The sequence below is a fragment of the Zootoca vivipara genome, chromosome 2 (genome assembly GCF_963506605.1).
Source record: "Zootoca vivipara chromosome 2, rZooViv1.1, whole genome shotgun sequence".
NCBI classification, from domain to species: Eukaryota; Metazoa; Chordata; class Lepidosauria; order Squamata; family Lacertidae; genus Zootoca; species Zootoca vivipara.
The window spans coordinates 82,924,994-82,940,524 of record NC_083277.1 but is presented as its reverse complement, the minus strand read 5'-3'; the positions used below and the strand labels follow the sequence as shown (position 1 = coordinate 82,940,524).

The window sequence follows — 15,531 nt, the reverse complement described above, 5'->3', positions numbered from 1 at the left end:
GAGAGGTTACAGTAGTCCCTGGTAATTATTGTTTTGGTTAATGAAGTCCTAGATTTAAATTCAGAGCCTGCTGAACAACGAAGGCTGAAGTCCTGTGCACACATAACGGGAATAAATCCCACGAAGCTCAGTTGGACTTGCACTTGGGTCAACATTCATAAGACCAAATAGAAAGGTGGCAAGGAGACACCCTGATCTATTTGCACTCTTAGCCGGCAGTCCTTGGGACTCAGCTGCCGAGCCTCGGTTCTGGCAGCAGCAAGCTGTGCCCTACACTGGGGCAACCAGCCAGTCAGCCAATGCTTCATACCTGGGAATGGCACAATATGCCTCATTCCTCATGCCATGGTGGTTGGAGGAGGAGGATGGGTGGGAATGTGAAGCAATGGGTGGGGAGGAGAACCTGCTATGTGACTCACTGGGAGAAACCAACCAACACAGCTGCATTTTGGGAGTGCTTCTGCAGCAAGGTTGTAAAGCAGGCCTATTGTGCAGGAACATGCTTTGGTAGCCTGAATAACACTGTGGTGGGAGGCCTGGTGTTTACATGAGCATGCACCAAAAAAATTATTTGGCAGTTCACATTTTTGTATTCCTGGCAAAATGCATTTATTTAAAAGACTTAAATAACATGGGGTGGGTAGGTAGAAGAAACGCCAGCAGAATTAAAACAGATGTAAAACATTGTAAAAGGCTGGGGTCAATGTAAGAGATCTTCAGTTAATTGGGTAGGAGGCATAACTTAGTGTAAATAACATGCAAAAGGCCCCAACCTCTGTCTCCAGGTGAAGGATAACTGGTGATAGGAAAGATTCCCCTACTTGAACTGCTGCTCAGAGTAAATATTACTGAGCTAGATGGACAAAGAGCCCTACCTGGTATACGGTAGAATCCTATGTTTCCATGTAAGGTAAAGGGTGAAGGGGCCCCTGACCATCAGGTCCAGTCGTGTCCGACTCTGGGGTTGCGGCGCTCATCTCGCTCTATAGGCCGAGGGAGCCGGTGTTTGTCTGCAGACAGCTTCCGGGTCATGTGGCCAGCATTACAAAGCTGCTTCTGGCGAACCAGAGCAGCGCATGGAAACGCTGTTTACCTTCCCGCCGGAGCGGTCCCTATTTATCTACTTGCACTTTGACGTGCTTTCAAACTGCTAGGTGGGCAGGAGCTGGGACCGAGCAATGGGAGCTCACCCCGTTGCAGGGATTCGAACCGCCAACCTTCTGATCAGCAAGCCCTAGACTCTGTGGTTTAACCCACAGCGCCACCTGGGTCCCTATGTTTCCATGTACTTGGTACTAAAAGGATATAAAGTGCCAGCTGGGCTACCTGTAGAGGACATGTAAGGTGGATGACTGGCTTCCCAAATTGACCAGACGAAATCTCAGGCAGTTGAACAATTTTATTATTGGTTTGTCGGCAAAACAATATGGAGCAGTAGGGAAAAAACCATTCCTCATTCTGCCCGACCCATGGGCATACACAGAGTGCTTTTATACCTTTTTGACAGAGTGAAGTGAAGATCAGCCTTTCTGCAGTACTTCATCAACCAATCAAGAGAGAGCACCCCAAGATGCAAAGTCACCCGCCCAACTCTACTAGGTGGCGTTATGTACCTGGTACCTTCATACACGTGTCTATGTGGAATTTTACAGGCACAATTGTGGTTGTGCTCTACTTATAATTTGCAGTGGGCTACATCCTCTTGTGGTTTATGCTAGAATTTCTTAGAAGTGCTGTGTGTGGTTAGATCTTTGCATTAGATGTGCAAACATTCTGTGCCTGTGTGCAAAGTGCTGTCTAATTTACTTTCTATCAGAGGCAGAGAGATTTAGAAAATGGAGTTCCTCTTGCTTTTAGGGCCTGCATGGTCTGACCAGGATTATTCTGGCCCTGGTCATTGCCACCCTATATTCCCTCCTCTTCAATATGGAGATGAAGAACAGGTGTGTTTCTGCATCTCCATTTGATTGACCCATCGCACTACAGTGTTTCCTGGTGTTTCCTGCTTGGCAGGGGGTTGAACTGAATGGCCCTTGTGGTCTCTTCCAACTCTATGATTCTACAGAGGAGCCAGCAGCTTCCCATGCTCCAATGTTAGGCCAAAGGATGGGCAACAGAGAGCAAAGTAAGTGAGGAAGCTTCTGCTGACTTTTCCCAGGCTTGTTATTCAGCTTGTCTCAGAAGGGTTACCAGAAGGTTTATACAGACCAAGGTTCTGCATAGGGCTAAGACAATAAGAAAGAAAATTAATATTATGAGCAGAATCTCTTTTAACTATGACCAACCTGGGAGCCAAGAACTAATCTAACTCTATACACTGGGCAGACCTTCACCGTCTAGGCTAACCTTGTGGTACAGATCAGCCTGCTTCTTAATGTTTTTAACATCACTCTCAACACGTTTACTCTGGTTGTATACCGATGTTAGTTCCCTGATCCGTCCAATATCGGTCACCACGCGTTGAGCCTGATTGATGTACACACAGCAGGAGGAGTTCAGAAGGGCTACCTGGCCAGCTGCGTCTAGTCCTGAGAGTCTGGCCAAAACCTCATGCTTTTTTATTGAGAGACTTCAGAGCCCTCAGAAGATTGCTGGGCTTCAAAGAAGTATGTAGGGCAGAAGAAGGCTAACTGGAAGCTTGCTCAAATGTTAGGTTTTTGACTTCCAGGGAAATAGTGCAAGGCAGATAGATAACTTCGGGGTGGGGGCTGCCTTTTCTACTGAACAGTTAAAATACCTGACCAAGGCTGTTAAATGTTTCTTAGTGTCACCAGAACTAAAAAGGTTCCAGAAACCTCCGGCTGTGATCAGGAACTAGCAGTCATTAAAGACATAGTACATTGCTTTTCTTAAATCAAATAGCAAAATATTTTACAAACAGACCTAAATTTTGTTACCTGGCACATTCAGACCTTCATTTTGAAACTTCTTAACTTAAGGTATACAAGCTAGTATTTCTAAAACTTGTGAATAACGTGCATTACTAAGCAGTTTCTTAAAAATGCTACCACACATACACATGGGGTTGGAAACTTTCCTAAGGGGGAAAGGATAATTCATTGTTAGGATAGACACCATCAGCTAATTCATAGGGCTATACACAAACTCTGAGAGCCTGTAGATTAAGGCATTCAGTCTGCAGAACTGTCAGTGTAAAATAACCATGAAAGTTTTTTTTTTTCTGCTTCAGCTTGATGCTATAAAGCAGAGTAAAAATGCTTGCTGAATTTAAGCCTGGTTCAGCTTTTGATTAATCTATTTCCATAACTCCTAAGCATTTTCTGTTGAAGTTTTTAGCCTTCGTGTTAGACCTAACTGGGAACACATATTTGCATTATACAAACATCATTTTTGTCGAAGCACAAGTGCCACTTTCTACTACATTGCATTTCCATTTGAGGCACAACAAAAAAATCGCAATACAGACTTTTGGCAACAAAGGGTTCTTTCTCTCAGGTGGGCCATGAATCTATAATGGCCACACTAGTCTTCAGAGATACTAGGATACTATAGTTGCTGGAAATCTAAAAGCCAAGGGGCTTTAGCCACTGTTTCCAAAACTTTATGTCAGCAGGAAAATACACAGTTCTCTCTCAGCTCAGTACTGGGCTTCAATGCAAATCAGTGGGTTTCAAAAGTTCCTACACAGTTCTAAAGGCCAGGAATATATATATATATAACAATTGGAGGTTTGTCCTAGCTGAGCATTTGGCTACAGAAAGAATGGCTATTGTTCCAGTTTGCCAGAATCAGGAGAGGCTTGCATTAGATATCAGTGGGCTACCAGAAGCTTCTCCCATCATTTCCAAAGCCAGAACTGAGGGGTGCACCTGGCCAGCTCTTCCAGTTACATCCCCAACCCAGCTATAGCCCTGTATCACCTAGGGAGTTGCTGGAACCCTCCCCATATCTGTATGACCTAGGGAGTTGCTGGAACCCACCCCATGGTTCAATTTCTGAAACTGTTTTGGGTCTGTTCGCTCAAGTGAGGCAGGTACACTGCCCTTCCTTCCAAATTAAGGATACTGCTTTGGGGGCAGGTAGACTTCTACTGTGGGTCCCACTCAATTGATGCCTCCCATACAAATATACATACATACATACATATATAAGGGTCTAAGATTTACTGCGTCTCCTTGTCTCCTTGATGTTTGGTGCTGCATAAGATGGACATTCCTCAACCCGTGCGTCGAGTGACAGCGTCCGGAGTGTCACAGCAGGGGCTACTTCGGTTTCCCATGCGCTGGGCGTCTTTTGCCGGTCAGACGCTGCAAGGGGAAACTGGTGCACCGTGCGCTGGGTACCCACTCCTGATTAGGTACAGCAGGGTGTGGATCCAGGGGGTCATCTCAGGCACTTTCACCGGATGGAATGGATACCTCACCACCTAGGAATGAAGAGGGTCTCGTCTCCCTTCCTTCAAGGATTCACTCAGGGACTCGCTAGCGTCAGGCTGGAACCATCGTGTCAGGCTCCGCAAGGCTACACGCTGTTCGCTCGAGTGATTTCCTGTAGATAAAAAACAAAGGAGGGGGGGGAGAGAGAGATTGTCCTTGTAGCTGCCGCTGCTGTTTTAGAACTTCTTGCTGGTTAGTCCACCACCAAACTCTCTGAGGTAGTGCGTCCCACGTATTGGACATTGAGGTGTGTCTGGCACACAGAAGTCATCTCTGGGATGTAGCAGCAGTTAGTTGAGAAGTCATCTCTGGGATATAGCAGCAGTGCCTTACAGCAGTCTTTGCCGAATTTCACAAGGCTTGCAACAGGATTCCACGTCTGGTCCATCTTTCAGGATCTCCCCGTGGTTTCTCTTTCCTTCCACAGAACTTCATGCATGTGCAGGGTTAAGGAGGGGTCCTTTAAATCCGTATTTGCCTCCCATCCAGCTGCCAACGGCTGAGTTCTGCTAGGATACTGAAGCCTGTTTTTCAAATTATGCAAAGTCTTGTGGTTTCTAGAAGAAGAAAAAACTTACAGCTGCTTTGTAGCAACGGGCTGTTTCCGTGAGACATAAAAATTTTTAAAGTCAAAGCATTTAGAGCAGTAGTGTTTTTGTAAGCTGAAACGTGGACCTCCAAAGCATAACATCTTTTTCTCCCTACTTTCACAGCAACGGTCTTGGTCACACAATGTCACACAATAGAATGTCCGAAATGGCAACACCAGCCAGGCACAGCCACAGTCTCTAAGTGCAGGTTGCAGGAGAAAGCAAGTTGTGCAAATACAAATCATGCAGAATCGCTTGTGTAACCAAATAAGGGGGGTTACGCCACACATCTCTGCCGGAGGTTTGAGAGACTGCTTGAGATTTTTCGCAGCCTGTCTTCCAATGGTAGTGTTAGATTCAAACAGACAATGTCTTTACACACAAATCTCCATTCAGTATAACTTCCTTCTACCTTATCCTGAATTCTTTAGTTGATAAACATTCATTTCATTAAAATATGCAGTTCTACAAATTTTCCAACGTTGCTGTCACAAAAACATATGAAATGGGGTTGCAGGTAGGAGGGTAAAACCCTTTAAACGTAGTTTGCTTTTAGAAGGACTCAAATGTCTCTTTTCCCCCCATTCTTGTAAGTTTCCCCAAAAACTAAAGTCTGCACAGCTACAACAGGACTTGGGGAAAAGATTATAATTGTTCAAATAAAATCTATTGTCTCTTGCGTTGTAAACTACTTAAGTACATGATTTTTTTCTTTTCTTTTCTTTTGAAGCCAGCTGAAGCATATGAAAACATTTTCTGTGCACCGTTACTGGCATTTTGTCAGTTTCCTGTGGGGGGGGGGGGTAGCCTCATTTCTAGTATGGTGAATAGCATTCTAAAGGTTGCAGAGATGATTTTTCTGAACCAATCCTCCGCTGTCTGTTTGTACAGCCCTTTTAGGCATAAAATCAGTCTGATGCTTCTTTTGGTTTTTTGGGGGGGGGCTGTTTCAAGGATATTTAAAAGCAGAATACTGGGTGCCTATATTTATAACAAAGTCCAGATGCAGGTAACTCTTAAGTCACCTTGACCATGGCTCTTTGCCATGCCTGCCAAACCGACGAACTCTCTTCTGCTGGGACCCCCTTGTCCCATCTTTCTCCGAACACTCTTCCTTCCTCTTTTACATTGACCGAGACATCTCCGTCCTAGCAACTGACCTTCACCAGTGACCTTTGAACCCCTTCTGGTTCCTCACTGGTCCTTGAGCCATTATTTGTTGCTGTTTAACCACTGCCTTTCTCTTCATCTTCTTTCTCAAAATGCCTTTCTTCTCTCTGGGGGGGGGGAATACTGGTTTGCGCCACCCTTTTTCTCTGAACTTGTTGTTGGCAGGACTTGTAAATTAAATTTCTTTTATGACATTCTGAATTTATCTACCATGAATTCTAGGGAAATCACATTTTTCCCTCCTCTTGACCATACTCCTCCCATTTATGGCCCTGTAAAGTATCCCCTCATTCAACCAGAGCATGCACTGCAAACTTTGCCACACATACCATGCATTGGACACTTTACCACACTCTACCTCCCAGTTTTTCCTTGTTTCCTAAATGTCTATTTGTCAGGGGACCTCCTCCCTACTGACTACTAACATACACATTTTCCTCCTCCCTTTGCCTCTTACCCAAAGCGCATGGTTTTCCCAGTTGACCTCTAATTAACTGAGTACTACCAACACGCTGGAGATGTGATCAGGATCTCCCTTCCCCTCATTAAAGGGGGCCAATTCCCTTCAAGGTACCTTTTCCCTTTCTACTTACCCCAGCCGGCTTTTCCTGTTCTTCCCTTCCAACCTCGGTCCTTTTGCCTCTTTGTCCAGGGCACGGAAACTCAAGGGCCACCTCTGATCCTCCGGAAAAAGTCTGCCGGTGTGCACCAGACCAGAGGCGCCGTTAGGAATCTGCGCCCTGTCCAGTGGGGCAAAAGGGGACTGCCTCTGGTTCAGGGAAATGCCCTCATCCGAGTCACGCACGGCACCAGAAATGTAAGGTGGATGACTGGCTTCCCAAATTGACCAGACGAAATCTCAGGCAGTTGAACAATTTTATTATTGGTTTGTCGGCAAAACAATATGGAGCAGTAGGGAAAAAAACCATTCCTCATTCTGCCCGACCCATGGGCATACACAGAGTGCTTTTATACCTTTTTGACAGAGTGAAGTGAAGATCAGCCTTTCTGCAGTACTTCATCAACCAATCAAGAGAGAGCACCCCAAGATGCAAAGTCACCCGCCCAACTCTACTAGGTGGCGTTATGTACCTGGTACCTTCATACACGTGTCTATGTGGAATTTTACAGGCACAATTGTGGTTGTGCTCTACTTATAATTTGCGGTGGGCTACATCCTCTTGCTCTTGTGGTTTATGCTAGAATTTCTTAGAAGTGCTGTGTGTGGTTAGATCTTTGCATTAGATGTGCAAACATTCTGTGCCTGTGTGCAAAGTGCTGTCTAATTTACTTTCTATCAGAGGCAGAGAGATTTAGAAAATGGAGTTCCTCTTGCTTTTAGGGCCTGCATGGTCTGACCAGGATTATTCTGGCCCTGGTCATTGCCACCCTATAGACATTCCATAAATGCGGTGCCACCACTGAAAAGTCCCTTTCCCTGATCGCCACCAGTCTAACCTAAAGAGGTTGAAACACCTAGAGATGGGCCTTGAGCAGAGACCATGAGACTGCAATCCTAACCCCAGCACATGGGAGTAAGCCAAGCACAGTTCAAGGCCACATTCCAACCAGACATCTGAGGGTGTGGCCTCAGGAGGAGGCATGGCCTAGGTGTGGAGGGCCTGCATCTCTCCCTCCCTGCCCAGGTCTGAAGTTCCCCAGGCGAGGTTTGACTGGCGCCTTCATTATACACCTTTAGATGCCAGGCAAAAACGTTCCTCTTCAACCAGACCTTCGGCTGGTTGACATCTTATACCCCTTTAAAGTTTGTGTGTGAGAGGGGGTGAGCGGGGTTATTGGTTTGTGGGGTTTTTTGTTCTTGTTTTCCATCATGTATTTTGTGCTTTTATATTGTATTTTTAGGTTGTGAACTGCCCTGAGATCTGTGGGCAAAGGGCAGTATACAAATGTAATAAATTATCATATAAGCAGTACACCACCTTAGGTTTCAGGCAAGGAGTTTGGGAAAACACCACACCGCACCGCACCACAGAGGAGTCTGTCAGAAATAGTTGGGCTTGTCATTATGTACATCCACTGCCTTTGATATGGGCAATGACTGAAAGGTTCCAGACATGATGATGGATTAGATGTCAGACTGGATCATTTGCTCCAGTAGCTACTTATGCCAGTATTGGATACCCGACAGATTTATATTCTCTCTTCGATCAGAGGTCTTCAACGGGTGGATTGGGGACCCACTACCAGGTTGCAGCATGATCTACGGTGGGTCACAACAGCAGCACTATCACCGTATGGAATGAATGAATCAATGAATAGGTCCCCAAATATTTGTTTGGATTACATGGGGGTCCTGTGTATGAAAACACGGAAGACTGTTGTAGCTTAAACATACATGTTCTACGTCACCAGGTTCATTGGCTGTGTGTTGGAGCCTAATGCCACCTAGTGGTTAAAATTATTCAGGCACCTCAAAGAGCTATCATAAAATGCACTTTATTTGTGAAAGATATGGGTGTTCAAACTCTACTAAGACAAGTCTTTTCAGGTATAAGGCAAATAGCCGATTCTTCAAACCCCACTGAAGACTCAGCCTATGCACAACTGCGATTTGCTCTCCTATGTGATCAATTAGCTGCCGACTTCCTTTTGGAAGGGAAAGTTATACATTTTTTAAAGGGAATAGATAGATAGATAGATAGATAGATAGAGAGAGAGAGAGAGAGAGAGAGAGAGAGAGAGAGAGAGAGAGAGAGATAGATGCCCACTGTCCATTCCTCTTATGGGATTAAGCCTCCTTACCAGTCTTCACAGCATACAGATTTCTGGGATCACAACCAACCACATTGTTCGGCTGTGTCAGGTCTTACAAGGCTGTATGTGGGTAGAGTGGGTGATTATGTTCCTGTATTGCACAAGTGAAAAATAATGCAACTTTAAGGGGAGATTTTGCAAAACTGAATCAAGGAATACAGAACATGAAACCTTGACCGAAAAATATTGCATCTGTGCCAACTCTGACCACACATCAGAAAGGGCGGGACCCACCAGCTGATACACGCAAAAGACATGTGTCAGTCAGGTTTCAGGTCTTGTTATGGGACCTAGAGAAGCCAAGGGAGCTGAGCAAGAACAAGTGGGTGGTCCAAAACAGGGACAGTAGCGTAGGGTGCAGGCATCACACCAGAGAAGAGTCTCTCAGGCTGGGGCTAAGGCTTTATTGGGCCTAGTGGGAAGGGATTGGCCTTTGAGGGTCACCTAACTGAATGCTCAGGTAGACCAGTATTATATGTCGTTGAAGCAGAGTTCAGCCTACCAAACATGCAGTCAAAACAGAGTCCTGGTGCTGCAGAGATTAAGACAGCAGTCTGCTGGGAGTCCTGCACACACAGTGGGTGCCGTGTAACAGGCCTCTGCCTCCAGGGAGCTTGCAGTCCACAAGAGCCAGTATGCTGTGATGGCTATCATGTTGGTATTGCTGTATACCAGGATCTTCAAACTGACCTGTATCAACTTGTGTGCCCTTCCCTTTCTCGTGTGGCTAGAGTTTCCATGTGCGTCACATTCTTCAGTCAAAGTTTCAATTAGTCCTTGATTCATTCTTTATTTCACAGTTGTGTAATGCAGGAACAGATCTCTTGCTCAAGCCACCCCACCCACCCCGATGACCTTATGGCTGTTACGTATTATCAGCCTTGCCTACCTCACAGGGTTGTTATGAAGAGAAAATGAAGGCAGGAAACTATGTTTTGTCGGGTTCTCTGGTGGTTTAGTGATCTTAGCGTAGCCTCTTTCTTTCTTTCTTTTCTTTCTTTCTTTCTTTCTTTCTTTCTTTCTTTCTTTCTTTTTCTTCCTCCCTCCCTCCCTCACATTTTTCCACTGTGAGTTACAGAAGACAGAATAAGAAGTATGAGTGAATCTGAGGTAGTTCGTCACAATTGGTAGCAATCCCTTTGCAAGCAAATGAATTCCGAGCAACGAGCTTCGCTTCCCTCCGCCTTTCTCCAGTCCTTTCGTCCTGCATGGAGCTGCCATGGAAACGGAATAAAGCCTCTTGCACTGGGCACAGTGGTGTGCAGGCTTAACGCACAAGCAACGCAGAGGGTTTGGGAGAGGAAGATCCTTGTGGACGGGAGAGAAAAGGGCAGAGGTTATGCATGAAGAGTTCTAGAACCGCCTACAGGTGAGGAATTGGTGCCAAATGGGATAAGGAAGTCAGAGAGGGAGAGAAGGTTGGTATGTAACCCACGACCAGTGTTATAACCACAGCCAAAAAAATGCTTGTGTCTATGCATGCTAAAATCACCCTTCTAAATGATATCTAAGGACAGCCTGCTGCAGATCTAGCAACAGTGAAATGGTTCTGTTTCTGAGCGTCTGGGAGTGCATGTGTTTTGTTAGCGGATGTTTTAGGGTGCCCCCAAACTGTTGATATTTTGTGGGAGGGATACAAACACATACTGGAACTTTAGGTTTGCACAGTTAAAGTGGATTGCAACCCTCTGTCGTCCTAGTGTCACAAATCCACTTTAAATAAACAACAATGGACTTTTTGAAGTTTACAAATTGATGGGGAAATGCATTCAAAAGTGTGGGATGAGTTATTTATTTATTTATTTATTTGTATAACGCCCTATACTTGCAGGTCTCAGGGCAGTTCAATGACACGTAAACACCCTGCACGCAAATAACGGTGAATGTAAGATAAATACTCTTTGTCATATAACTACCCCATAAACAAAGCAGAACAAACGCTCAATGAAGATCAGATTGTCCTACTATGTGCAAGCATATGAGGATGAATGCTGAATAAACAGGTTGTCTGGAGGAGCCCCGAGTACCCGAGTATTGTGGACAAACAACAACATTGTCAGCAGCAACAGCCAAAAGGGAACTCAAGCAACAGCTGCTATCAGAGACACCAGGATTAGATCCTCTCACAAACAACTTTTAGCACAAATGTGCGAATCACTTATTGGTACAGTATCTCTGCTTTTCAACTTCAAGTAACAGTAATTATTCCATCTACTCAGAGTAGGATATCATTAAGCCTAGGCCATTTCCCACTTGCCTGATCCTCTGTAGGACATGGAAGACAAAGATGGGGAAATGGAAAGTTGCCTAAACGCCACACGGTAAACCACCCTCTGTACGACCTTAAGGCATTTTTCCATCTTTCCGCTTTCCACAAAGCGAAGTCTGGTTACAGGATCTAAGGAGAAACTGTGAGCAAGGAAGTGTTGCTGCTATTCATGACTTGGAGATACGTCTTGCTTGGTGAGCATCTTGGCAGGTGGCTATATGAATTATATTCTTAGCAAATTTTAAAAATGTTTTTCAAGCCACTCCGTCTCATTACAATTATTCTTATTATTCAATTAGGTATTTATATCCTGCTCTTCCGAGCCAAACACATAATCAAGACAGCATGCAGGATAAAATACAGTGGTACCTCGGTTTATGAACACAATTGGTTCCGGAAGTCTGTTCATAAACTGAAGCGTTCATAAACTGAAGCGAACTTTCCCACTGAAAGTAATGGAAAGTGGATTAATCTGTTCCAGACGGGTCTGCGGAGTACTCAACCTGAAGCGTACTTAACCCGAAGCATGGGTGTAATTGGTTCTGGAAGTCTGTTCATAAACTGAAGCGTTCATAAACTGAATCGAACTTTCCTATTGAAAGTAGTGGAAAGTGAATTAATCCGTTCCAGATGGGTCTGCGGCGTTCGTAAACCGAAAATTCGTAAACTGAGGTGTTCATAAACCGAGGTTCCACTGTAATAGCAAAAACAAACTAAAATGCAATGTTAAAAACAATAACAAGGAAGCCACAATAGCAATAAAAAAGCAGGGTTGTTGTTGTTTTAAATAAAAAATTAAAGAGTCCATAGGTCAGGGGTGGGAAACCTGTGGCTCTCCAGATGTTGTTGCAGACTCCTCAGTGGCAAGGTTGATAGGAGCTTGAGGACTCAGCTACATTAGTAAGGAAAAAGTGTTTTATATGCGTTATAACACTGTGACACCAGATAGCACTGTGAAATTCTGTCCTTCGTCAACATGCTTTCCTACTATGTTGTTTACAACACGTTTTCCTGAAACACTTTTTTTAATGTATCTAGATCCAGCCTAAAACCAGCGACAACTGGAGGGCTACAAGTCCCTCCCTGCCCTAGATTATTATTTGGAACGGCAGTTGCCAACTCAGCATCCACAAATGCCCTGCTGCCCACATTGGTGCCCCTGGCTGGGGGAGGACAGATTATGAGCTTTCACTTTCTTTCTTTCTTTCTTTCTTTCTTTCTTTCTTTCTTTCTTTCTTTCTTTCTTTCTTTCTTTCTTTCTTTCTTTCTTTCTTTCTTTCTTTCTTTTTAAAGTAAGTCTCTAGCCTTCCTGGAAAGTTATGAAGCAAAACATACAGGTACCCTTCTAAGTGATTTCTGCAAGATGGGCCAGCCTGGGGGCTGCTGCCTATCAATGCTTTTAATGAATGAGTGAAGCTGTGATTGATAAATGTGTTGTTTAGACACCAGGCATTTGGGATCCTAAAGAGCTACTGTTTTCCCCTGCTCTTTAGTGCACTTTTCTTGTTTCTATCTTCCCGTAGCAGTGAGGATGCATCTTCCCTAAGGTCTCTTAGTGCTTACTAGGGATTATTCCCAGGTAAGTGGGTGCAGGATGGCAGCCTAGACTTTGGTTTATGGTTGACACTCAGTAAACAGGTGGTTCTTGTGTCTTTGGCAGCTGTATGGCAGGCAGAAACTCAACAGGTCAAGGCAAGCCTTTCCTAGTATGGAAAGCTTCGCCATAACTGTACTCTATCGTTTGAGTTATGTCTGGCAACTTTGTTCATCAATGATGGTGCTATCAATAGTGCCACACAATGCCCGCTGTACAACTTCCAGGAGAGGAGCATTCAGTGTGGCAGCATCAAAATGATGGAACTCCCTCCCAATGTACATTATGCAAGCTCCTTCTGTTTTATAATTTCAAATTTAACCAAGCCTTCTTTGAAGTGTGACCAGTTCTGTATTTTAGTCATTTATTGCTGAACAATTTTAATGTTTAACTTTTTATATTGTTCCATGTAACTTTGTATTGCTCACAGTTTAGGGATGTCTGTGTGTGTGTGTGTGTGTGTGTGTGTGTGTGTGTGTGTGTGTGTGTGTTTATAAATGGAGCACTAGCTAAATGTGCTAAACAAGCAGACTTTGTTTCAGTGCATTAGCCAAGGATGTTACTCAATTCCAACTTACCATTTGCTTCTAGTGATGTTTAACCTGACAGAAGTGACCTTCCTCGGTGATGCCCACGCTCGGTTCCAGACTCTAAAGCCTTGGTGGGATGTCCTGATGGACTACTTGGTAGTAGCGATGCTGATGGTCTCTCTCCTCTCAGGTACTCTGCTGATTTCTGTTGACCATATGACCTGCTTGCCTCTGAATTACAAGCTAAATGAGACCACAGCAGCTATGCTCAAGCATGGAGCTATGGACAGTGCCACCAGTGAAGAGTTTTCTGCTGAGAACAGTGGACGCCCAATCAACCTTGACTACCAGCAGTACCTGTACATAAACCATGTCTGCTATCAGAATGCTTTGCCTTGGTTCTCCAAGTATTTTCCTTACCTAGCACTTGTCAACTCACTGCTCTTAATGGCAAGCAGCAACTTCTGGTTCAGGTACCCTAAGACGTCCTCAAAGATCGAACACTTCTTATCCATCCTCATGAAATGCTTCGAGTCACCTTGGACCATCAAGGCTGTATCTGAAATGGTCTACCAGAATTTCCTAGACCTACCCAAAACCAAGGTTACTGGAGGGTGTCAAGAACAATTTATTTCCCCTTCATCCTCTCCTATCCTTGACTGGAAGGAGAGGGAGCAGGGCCGGGCACTCTTTGAGAAGATCTGCAGATTCAGGGCACACGCTGAAGGTGCCAACTTGATTTATATGGTCTACATGGGACAAACAATCTTCAAAGTTGCCAAGATCCTATCTGTGCTGGGCTACACTTCCAACTGCATAGGAGCCATCTCCTTTGAACATGTTTGCTGGCTGGACACAGAGAACCTCACTGGCTACTCTGTTTTCCTCTGTAACCACAGCTTAGCTTTCATTCTGCAGAAGTTGATGGTTACCTACCTGCTCTTGGTATTCCTCTATGGGGTGGTGGCGGCTTACCCACTGTTGTGGCTGTTGCGGCAGCCGCTGCAGAAGTATTCCTTTAAGCAAAGGCAAGAAGACAGTCACTTTCTTGGCATCCCAGATGTCTACAATGACTTTGCTTTCCTCCTGCACATGGCTGATCAGTGCGACCAGCTATACTCCTGGCGGTTTGCCATCTTCCTCTCAGCCATGAGCAAGAGCTCTTTGCTGGATGTGGGCCTTGAAAACAAGGCAAGTATTGAAGGGCTGCAGCTGCATGTGCATTGATACTCACTGGCATCAGAGGACTAAGGCTTCGCAAGCTGCCAGACTATCTAGGGCCCTATTCTGTGAAATGGAAATCCTGAAGTTTGCAAACAGTCCCAGACTAAAGCAGCCAGAAAAATAGGTATACTAACCTTTCTCAATCCTCATTGGTCAAGATGGGCCCCAATGACCTAGGAAGGCCCATAATATTCCACATCCCATTTCCAGACATTACAACCTGGGGTTGTCTCTCTCAGGGGTCTCCACCAGTATCTCTCTAAGCAATTTTGGCAAGATGAAATATGCACTGTTCAGACCTGCCCTTGTTGGGCTGGGATTATGAATATGGATTTCATATGGATATGAAATGGAAGAAGGCGTACAGCTCAATAGTTAAGCATGGGCTTTGTATGCAAAAGATACTAGGTTCAATCGTTGGCATCTCCAGTTAGGGCTAGGAAAGGCTCCTGTCTGAAACCATGGAGAACTGCAGCTAGAAAGTACTGTAATACTGACCTAGACAGATCAATAGTTTGATCCAGTTTAAGGAGCCTCTGATATTCTGATTAATTGACGGCTGAAGATAAGGCAAATTCACGACTGGATCCTTTAACTTTTGTTTCTGTTTTAATGCAGTAGTTTTTATTAGCTGCTCTGCAATAAAAACAACAGGTACCTGCATTGCCTGTGAACTTTCCTCCCTGGGGTTAATAACAGTTCGTTCTCTCTCTCTCTCTCTCTCTCTCTCTCTCTCTCTCTCTCTCTCTCTCTCTCTCTCTCTCCCTCCCTCCCTCCCTCTCTCTCTCTCTCTCTCTCTCTCTCTCTGTGTTGGGGGGTGGGGAGGGATCAAGGAATTGGCAGCAAGAATTGGAAAACTTCAATAGAAGCCAAAGTCTCTTATGTATTTCTGCTTTAAACAACAACAATCCTATACACTTACCTGGGAATAAGTCCAATAGGGACATAGGTAAAGGTAAAGGGACCCCTGACCATTAGGTCC

General features: G+C 44.7%; 1 protein-coding gene across 1 annotated transcript; it reads left to right on the top strand.

Annotated features, from left to right (window-relative positions):
- Positions 1 to 10,139: 10,139 nt before the first annotated feature.
- On the top strand, positions 10,140 to 15,265 carry LOC118081493 (volume-regulated anion channel subunit LRRC8D-like). Its single transcript, XM_035107981.2, has 2 exons — positions 10,140 to 10,301; positions 13,387 to 15,265. The coding sequence occupies exon 2, from the start codon at positions 13,389 to 13,391 to the stop codon at positions 14,550 to 14,552; it is 1,164 nt and encodes a 387-aa protein (XP_034963872.1). The 5' UTR covers positions 10,140 to 10,301; positions 13,387 to 13,388; the 3' UTR covers positions 14,553 to 15,265.
- The last annotated feature ends 266 nt before the right edge of the window (positions 15,266 to 15,531 follow it).

Coding starts and splice junctions, on each gene's coding strand:
- LOC118081493 (XM_035107981.2), top strand. CDS start 13,389: ATGTTTAACCTGACAGAAGTGACCTTCCTCGGTGATGCCCACGCTCGG.